General features: G+C 40.0%; 1 protein-coding gene across 5 annotated transcripts in view; it reads left to right on the plus strand.

Annotated features, from left to right (window-relative positions):
- Window positions 1–9,453, plus strand: part of LOC101847411 (pre-mRNA-splicing factor CWC25 homolog) — a 25,664-nt gene that overhangs the window by 6,748 nt on the left and 9,463 nt on the right. For 4 of the 5 annotated variants that reach the window (XM_005093122.3, XM_013079635.2, XM_013079636.1 and 1 more), the window contains exons 2-5: window positions 5,028–5,110; window positions 6,748–6,854; window positions 7,449–7,542; window positions 7,816–7,885. In XM_005093122.3, the coding sequence (XP_005093179.2) occupies window positions 5,028–5,110; window positions 6,748–6,854; window positions 7,449–7,542; window positions 7,816–7,885 (354 nt within the window). Of the gene's footprint in view, window positions 1–5,027; window positions 5,111–6,747; window positions 6,855–7,448; window positions 7,543–7,815; window positions 7,886–9,453 lie in introns of those variants that run through there. The other variant, XM_035968419.1, reaches the window with a different exon arrangement.

Consider the following 9,453-nt stretch of genomic DNA (forward strand, 5'->3'; position numbering starts at 1 on the left):
CCCCACCCTTGGGCAGTGCTGCCGACTGAAGTATCTTTAAACCATTCCCAAAGGGGGGATATAGACATGTTTTTATTCACTGTAGAATTGTAAATGGGCTGATTTATCAATGTCGTGCTCATACTGTGCCAGAACAACATAGGGGGAACTGCTGCCTTTTCTTTCCTCGTCATCCTTACTATCGTCATTTTCATCTATTTCTTTTATGTTTGTCTCTCTCTTGTGAACTGCCATTTCTGGGGTGCCTTGATAGTCGAAGCAGACTTTGTACTGTTTAGGCTAGAGAGATGAGCAGAGTAAGCCTGATTCCCCGTTTGGACTTCTCTGTTGACATCCACCCCTCATATATATATATATATATGAGCAAGTCTCGAAAGTTGGTCCTGAAAGTGTGACAAAAAGATGAATTTTGAAATCTAACTAAACCAAAAGCAATCTCATTTTATCAACAGTAAGCTGAAGTTTCATTATGTCCTGAATTTAAGATAAAAAGTCTGACCGTTTTTTCGTAATGTTCTATTTTCTGGCAGTCAGCACTTATTGAATGGACATGATGATGACACAATAAAGTGTACTGTAATTTGCAAGTTTCTATAGGATTTGTCTAAAATTCATCAGGATGATAATAGAAATGGGCAAATCAAGGCAAAAAACATCAAAGTAGACCAACTGTACCAAAATTATCTGTCAGATTTCCACTCGGATTACTGTCATATATCATGTCTGTAATGTTTGATATGTAAATTTCTCTTTTATTTGATAACTAATGAAGTCTGAAGAACTCTCTTGAACCCACATGAAGTCATTTGATTGTCTTATCCAGAGACATGATTTAGACAAACAGAAAAGTTGCCATAGGTTGGTGAGCACGCAGAGATATGCAATGGACATGACATATGAAGTGATGACAAGAAGAAACATGTCATGCATCATGTCCATTTATCCCTTCATCCTTTGAGCATTTCGAAAAGCATACCCAGGCTTCAAAATAGGTTTTACAAGTATACCTTACAGTTTAAATATAAATATGATTGGCAGAAAAAATCTGATGAAGAAATATTTTATAATAGAGTGATATTCGATGTGGACATGATGATGACATTAAACTGTAAACTTTTTGTCATTGATCATGTCCATCCATTTTGTTTCAATTTTTCCTTTTTTGCTCCTGTGACACGGCTGTTCCACTCAGGATCTCTTAGTTGCCGGTCGACCTGACCTCCGAGACGAGGTCACGCCCCGGTTACGCTACCTGCGGGCACTCGGCCTCGCGGTCAGCGGCTCCCCCGCGATGTTATGTTTTGTACACATAAAACAACACCAGTTCTTATGAAAGCCGAGAAAGTCAATGAAACAACAACCAAATGATCACATGAAGACGAAGGTGTAGTTTACGACAGTATTATTTTTATCACGGAGAAGTAAAAGAAAGTGTTGTTTAAAAGAGGGGGAAAGTGGCTTTCATCATAGATCGGTTATTACAAACAAAAATGTTTTTTAAAAAATAATTAAAAATAAATGGACCGACAGATTGTTACAGTCTTCATTTTCAGCTCACAGTCAGACTTTGAACTTTCAAACACACTTACGTTTATGAGGTAGGACCAAAAAGTCTTGTTGCTATTGTTGATTAATGCACACAGTCTTGTCAGTGAGTGGGAAAACAGTTGAGTCCAGCCAACGCACGAGTACTTTTCACATGAGAATGAAGACCGTTCTTTACACCTTCACAGCTGAATTGATGTTACTATAGTCAATATTTTGATAAACATACTACTATAAAACTGTTTAGGAACTAATGTTTTATCCGTGAATGGTCTGAATCGTCTAAATCGTCTTGTAGTCCTGTTTACTTTTTCCTGCGTTTTTCCGCCGGCTCAGGGAGTGCGGCCTTCAAATCTGAAGATGTCTGTAGTCGGTGTGCTTCCAACACAGCTTTCAGTTGTTTTTGTTTGCTTTTTATGCCGACTGTTCTCTTTTCCACTCTGGCGATTGTGGCATGGAGCATTTCCCCCCCTTGTTCGCCCAGCATGCCAAGGCCAAAGCCCCAGGCTTTCATAAATGGCAGGCAATGGCGCTCTAGCATGTGTATTTTTGGTGACACTGTGTGAGGAAATAACTTGCGGAATAATTTTAGATATGAATCGATGTCTGCGCTAATGGAAATGTGTTCTGACGGGTGTACAATATTTGTGTGAGAGATGGCGAGAGATGCTAAGTCAGATGATATTCTGTGTGTGACTATCCTCTGAAACACTAATGGCTGTCCTTTTGTTTTGAACCTCAACTGTCCTTTCGTCTGAGATGTGTTAAGCTTTCGTCTGATCAGATGTGTAGCAACTTTTTCTTCTAACGGTGTGAGTGGCTCTGTGTCAGATTTCAAAAGTGTTGACTCTATTGTCGTTTCATGTTTGACTAATGGGGAGCTGGTACTGTCTGTGAACTGTTTCGTCTTCGTTTTAGGTGTGGATGTCAAAATATGAGTTTCTGGTGAAATGTAAAATGAGTCTTCGTCTGTATGTGTAAATGTGCTGTCAATGGATTGAGTGGTAAAGGGCTGAGCACCATCGCCTGTACTTACAGTGGAAACATCTGGGGTGGGGGTATCCGTTATGCTTGCAGACTCCACTGCCATACGAGCGGTGGGCGGAGAACGCAACTCGTGTCCTTCCGTAAGCAAAGGAATGCGCTCTTTAATGCACCCTTTGCTAAGTTTAACATAGCGAGCACACACAGAGCACTCGTTAATGCTTATGCTTGCGTCGTAAGCGGACCAAACATAGGCACTGTCTTCTACACATTTCTGTGCGGCCTTCAAAGCCGCATTTGTAATTTGCTTCCGTAGTGTGTATATTCGCGAGCCACATTTCCTGCACAGAGTGTTGGAATGCTTGTCGGCTGTGTCGTTGTCAATGTTCAGTCTATAATATTGCAATAAGTCAAACTTAAAGTTTTTACACAAAAATCGACGCTGCTGAGAAACTTTAGTTTTTAAACTTCTTTCACCACAAGTACGACACAACTTGTTTAAATTCTCAAAGTGGATGTTATAAGAGTGTTCCATCTTTGATGTTAAAAGGCTCAATAATTATAAACACACAAGAAAGTCAGACGGCAAGTTCCCGCTTCACAGAGTTTTTCTTTGCACTGAGCGTTGCACTAGACTAGTCACATAAAGTGCGCTAGTTCATGGAAATTTAGCTCCTACTCTGAGATTTTTTCAGCACAATGGAGAGAATAGATTTATAAAAAGAAATATGAAGGTTAAAACAAAAATTGTCGGCTCGAATTATCAAAATTCTCTTTTAAATCCAAAAACTTCAATAACACAGAGCTGTACAACAGTGGTAGTATATAGGTATCCCAAGGGAGTATAAAACGAGATAGAAACTGGTTTCAAACTGCGGGTTATAGAGGAGATGCTGAGCTTTTATTTAGTATACAACACTCCTAGGTTTACGGGATGGAGAAAGGGAGTACTATGTTGTAAATTCCAGTTAATTTCTGGAAATTGTACCCTTACCGCGCGGAGCGGTCAGATCTAGGGATAGGCCGGTGGAAGTGGCGTAACGCGTCGAGATTTATTACCTTCCGCGAGGGGTCACAGGGGTCAGAAGGGTCAGACGGGCTACAACTAAGTGCGCCGCTCGGAGAGTGAAACTGAACAGCCGTGGTGAAGGATTAAAATTCATTCAGATGTGCCTCCTTTACTTTTATCTTCTAAGCAGTAATGAATTTTGCAATATTCTACAACTAAAAGCTGATGAGAATGTAATGGACATGAGGATGACATGAATTTTTTTCCTTCATTGCTTATGTCCATGTGTGACCTATCTCTAAATTTCAGATTTATTTTTGAATCATCAAGCACTATTTTATGCAACTGATTCTTACACAGAAACTAAACCATGCTTTATTAGATTTAACGAGACCATGGCTTGTTTAGCCACCGGACTTGACAATTTAATAGATCTGAAACGGACATGATGATAAGGAAAGTGATGACAAAAAACTTTAGTACCTCTTAATCTCCTCCCCGGTCCTCCATCAACAAAAATGTGCGCTCAGTCTCACCTGGAGACATTTATATGGAAGTAGTTAGTTTATTAAAACATGTGGTAGCAAAGCCGAGAAACAAAATACAGGGTCATGAAAGGACATGATGAAATGACAGAAATTGCGATGAGGAAGTTTTTTTGCTTATAATATCCCAACGAGTGAAGACAACTCAACAAGTGTGTTTAATAACCCCTTTCGACTTGAAGTAATGCCCATTTTATTCATCTCTTTAAAAGTCTTTTCTTTTTTCATCATTAAATAGGCTTAAAATAGAACAGGAAAATGACGAGAAACATGTCCATTCCTGTCACTAGAGTTGTCACCCAGTCTGGGGCTTTCTGCCCTACAGTTTATCGCCAAAATGCGTGCTTTTCTTAAACACTCAACCTACAACAGAAACAACATGAGATGGTTAGCATTTTCCTTTCCTGCATAAAGTTTCACTTCATTAAAATTACCATCTTGTAATGTCACGTTTTGACCGCTCGAATTTTTGGTATTTTCCACATACATTTTGTAATTCCACTAAATTTAACCATTAGGACAAGAAATGCTTTCTCAGGCTATATTTTCATTCAAAGTACTTGATGATACACAAAAATTTGCACATCATTGTAGCATATTCCCTGCTTTGACGATGAGATGAAAATATGCATCACTATTTTAACAACCAACTTTTGAGACTTAGTTTGGTCGGGTGTGGTGGTAGTGACAGGAGTAGCATAAGTCTTAGAGGGGCAGACACAGAAAAGTGTAAATCACCTTGTTTGGGGCATTTTTTAATAAACTGAAGCATGAAAGTACTGAATTAAGTCTTTGGGGGGACTTCCGTAACGAGTGACCACTATGAGACAGAGTAGAATAGAGGGGTAGGGTCAGGGTTAGCGATAGTTAGTTTTAGTAAGATTTTACTGCACTCGCAACTGCATAAAGTCACTTTTCACTTTCTATTTGTAATCTGTTTTTAGAAACATCGACACTCAATAGTAGTGATGGAGAAGTTGGATGCAGATGAGCGCCACAAGATTGCTTCCTTGAGAACAGAGACAGGGTAAATAATTTTGTATAAAAACTGTTTTACTATTTTGCTTATAAAATATTATTCCCATATTGTATTATCCTTTTGAAAAGTGAATTATTGTGTCCTGCAACTTAAATCACTCATGAAGCGACACCATTGTAATCTCAGTTGATGTTTTTTTTATCATGTCTCAATGAATTATAGTGGAAGATGAAAAGAGTTTTTACAAGGAAACATTGAATGCTCTGGGCAATAGTTTTACTGCTGCAGCTTATTTTTAGTAAGCAATTTAAGACTTGCCATTAATTTAAATGGAGTATGATAACATCTGAACCACCAAAAACAGCAGTAACTTTTGAGAAATCTGTATTTCCATACTATTTTGTGAAACTGTTAATATAATATTGTCAAGAATTTTGCACTGAGAAGAAAATATCTTTCCCTATGTTTTGTTTTAATGTCTGCTTTGAGGACTGTAACAGTGTTATATACAGTAGAACATGACTATAGCGGCAACTTACCGGAGTCCCACTTTTTTTATCTGTGTGAACTCAATTACTTATGCTTGGATATATAGCGCGGCAGGGAAAGTCCCGAACTTGGATACAGCGGGAGGGCTCGCTCGATTTGGGGGGCGGGGGCTGTAGGCAGGCTTCAAACGGGCAGTCAGTGGTGCGGCGTTGTGATTGGCTAGTCCAATGATAAGAGAGGTGGGGCAGGCAGTAGGCCTAGAAAGAGATGGTGTGGAGAGACGCGTTAAGTGAACCACTCCAAAAGTGATGTAGATCTATACAGCAGAACATGACTGTAGCGTCACCCGCTGCAGCGGGACCTTACCGGAATCCTCCTTTTTTTTCTATGCAAACTCAATTACCTGTGCTCGGGTTTAACGGGGCAAGGAAAGGCGTGAACTTGGATACAGCGGGAGAGATCGAGCGAGCTCTAGCTGTGGGGAAGAAGGTTGGGGGGTGTGGGGCTGTAGGCGGTGTCCAAACGGGCAGTCAGCAGTGCGACGTTGTGATTGGCCTGTCCAGTGATGAGTGAGGTGGGTCAGGTGGCAGAGAAAGATGGTGCGGAGAGATGCGTTATGTGAGCTACTCCAAAATTTTAAGTGATATGCCATTGAATTGCGATCATTGATGCTCAGGCATACGCTCACATCCACTTCACCAGTTCTACTGTAGGCCTACCGGTATGATAGGCAACACAAGCAGCTAACCGAGGAAAAGATAGCTTCCAACAAAGACAAAAGGAAATGCTTCTCACTGGAATTGAAGGCCGAGATAATCAACGAAATTGACAAGATAAGAAAGACTAACCTAAAGCGCAAATTTTATTCATATGGAAGGAAGGTAATCATGTGGATTTTTAAAATGTTTTCAGTAATGTCCCTTTGTATTCCTATAGCGGGAACTAACCTACAGCGGGATTTTTCTTCTGGAGCCAAAAGTCCCACTATAGGCGTGTTCTACTGTAGTTTGGAAAATAATATTTTGGTGTAACGATATTGTGTGCCATACAAGGGAAACTACTCTACTGTTCATTCCTGAGGAGAGCTTTTGATTAAAGTTCTGTGTCTTGTATTATATTTATGGTATCTATGGTCTATCCTGTTTGATATTGACCATCCACACCTTTACAAGGACTAAAAATCATTTTGTTTTCAGAGATGGAGTTTCATGGATGTACAAAGGTGAAAAGCCTGACAGCGAAGAGTACCTTCTGGGAAAAAGAATAGACAAACATGTTGAGGGGGAGACTGAACAGAAAGAAGGTTTGTTGTAAATGAAACTTACTCTGATTTTGTTTCAAGGTTTTTTTTAGGGGTTTCTTGTGTTATTGAGTTGCAGTTTATGAAAAGTCTGCGCAGTAACAGACATTTTATGTAAAACGTTATGACATTTTTTATAACGCAATGGCCATAGTGCGCCACTAGATAAACCTATTTTTTTCTTGTTCGTACATCACTCAACTCTTTCGTCATAGACTTTCCCTGTGCTTTATATACCTGTCAGTGCCACAGTGTTCCTCATTTTATCTTAAAGGAGATGTATCAGTCATTATATTCCTACTGAAAATTTCTTATCCATGAACTTCAATGTATTACAGAACTTGTCATAATATTTTTATTTTAACTATGGTGACACTTGGGTATAGATCTTCTTGAACAGGGTAACTGAGCGAGAAGTACTGTGGCTGGCGCTTTACAAAAGCCATTCATCAGCTGAAAAATGTGTTTGTGATCTTTGTATATTTTCAACCAATTGTATCGAGTATAATGCAGAAATGCAGGGGACCAGTAGAATGCTTTTTCAAAATCTTTATTTGAAAGAAATTATTTTATTATATGCTACTCTTTTTTCTGCAGATGATGCAAGTGTTATTTTTGGAGAAAGAATCAAGGCAAATATTGCCTTGGATATGGCTGCTAAGATGAGAGAGGATCCCTTGTTTGCCATTAAGTGAGCTGTGATAATGATTTGATCTTTGTTGTGGTACTGATATATCGTGTGTATTATGAAACGCAAGGATGCAATTTTGTTTGCAGAGCGCCTGGTCTAGTTGTCAGGATAAAGATGAAGACCAAATTAATCAAAATATGGATTTTTAAAATTTTGGTATTTATGGATGGGCTTAAAACATAAAATCATATAGGTACATTGATTGTATCCAGTGAGTATGTCCAATCAGAAAACATTTGTAAATTCATAATATCTCTCTTATGTCCATTTCAGGCGCAAAGAGGAAGAGTCTAAGAGGCAGTTGTTGGAGAACCCTGTGAAAATGAAGGAGTTGCAAAAACTTGTAGGTTCATAAAATAAGATAACCTTAATTTGATTTCCACAAAGAGAAATTTGTTGCGACATGGTAAATACATACACAAAAGCACTTATCAACACATTCTCTCTCTCTCTCTCTCTCTCTCTCTCTCTCTCTCTCTCTCTCTCTCTCTGTCTCTATCTCTATCTCTATCTCTGAGTGGTGGTCATATGAAAATATCGAGATAGCGATATTTTTCTTACTGCTTCGATAAGATATCGATATGTGTAAAACTATGAATATATCGCTATTTCGATTTCAATACGACCACCGCTCCACAGGACGGCATCCCGGTCATCCAGAAAGACGTGGGTGTTGTGACGTCAGTTCCGCCGACCTGGTCCATGCTGCAGGAGGAGAACATCGAGATGAGCAAACACCCGGTTATCTCGCCGCACGCGCGCTCCAGAAAGGTGAGTCAAGTTGTTGACATATACACACACATATACATAGACACACACACATACACAAACACACACTCACATACACACGCACACACATACACAAACACCCGGTCATCGCGCCGCACGCGCGCTCCAGGAAGGTGAGTCAAGTTGTAGACGCACTCACACACATACATAGACATACACACAAATACACACACACATACACACACATACATATAGGCACACTCACACACACATACATAAACACCCCGTCATCACGCCGCACGCGCGCTCCTGGAAGGTGAGTCAAGTAGTAGACACACTCACACACACACAGAGACACACTCACTCTCTCACACACACACACACACACACACACACACACACACACACACACACACACACATGCATAAACTCATACACTCACACTCTTACATACACGCACAAACAAACACACACATACATAAAAACAAACACAAACACCCGGTCATAACGCCGCTCGCGCGCTCCAGGAAGGTGAGTCACGCTGTCAACACACACTCACGGACCGTGGGTGGTTGGCGGGTGCTCTGGTGTGATTTTTTCCTTCTTTCTTATCAAACATCTATCGTCCTTATTGTACCTATCCTCTTTCTTTTTCTCTTTTTTGTTGTTCGGTTGGGCTTTTATTGTTTGTTTGTTTTTTGTTTGTTTTGTTTTTCTTTGGAGAGGGCGAGGATTTTTGTTGTTGTTGTTACTCTAGTAGTAATGTTTCTATTCTTCGTGGGTGGTTGGCGGGTGCTCTGGTGTGGTTTGCTCCTTCTTTCCTAGCGAACATCTATTGTCCTGGTCTCTCCTCCTTCTTTTTTGTGTTTGTTACTCTCTTGTAACACCTCTGTTCTTCGACACTTATATGACCTTATTGTGTTGCAAGTGCCGTAAAACTCTTACTAAAAACTTCTATTCTTCGGCACTTATATCAGATAGTAATCCCCATGTTGCCTCCAAAATGATCAAAATCTAAATTGTGTCCATAGGGGGCCTAAAGCAAGTGCATTGTTTACTTTACCTTCCATCTTCCCTGTTTATTCGTCTATTCACCTCTGCTCCCTTCCCTCTATCTTTTTTTCGCTCCATCCCCCAAACACCCTCCCCCTCTCTTCTCCCTTATTCCTCTCCACCCCCTCC

This window comes from Aplysia californica, unplaced genomic scaffold (assembly GCF_000002075.1).
Source record: "Aplysia californica isolate F4 #8 unplaced genomic scaffold, AplCal3.0 scaffold00058, whole genome shotgun sequence".
Taxonomy (NCBI): domain Eukaryota; kingdom Metazoa; phylum Mollusca; class Gastropoda; order Aplysiida; family Aplysiidae; genus Aplysia; species Aplysia californica.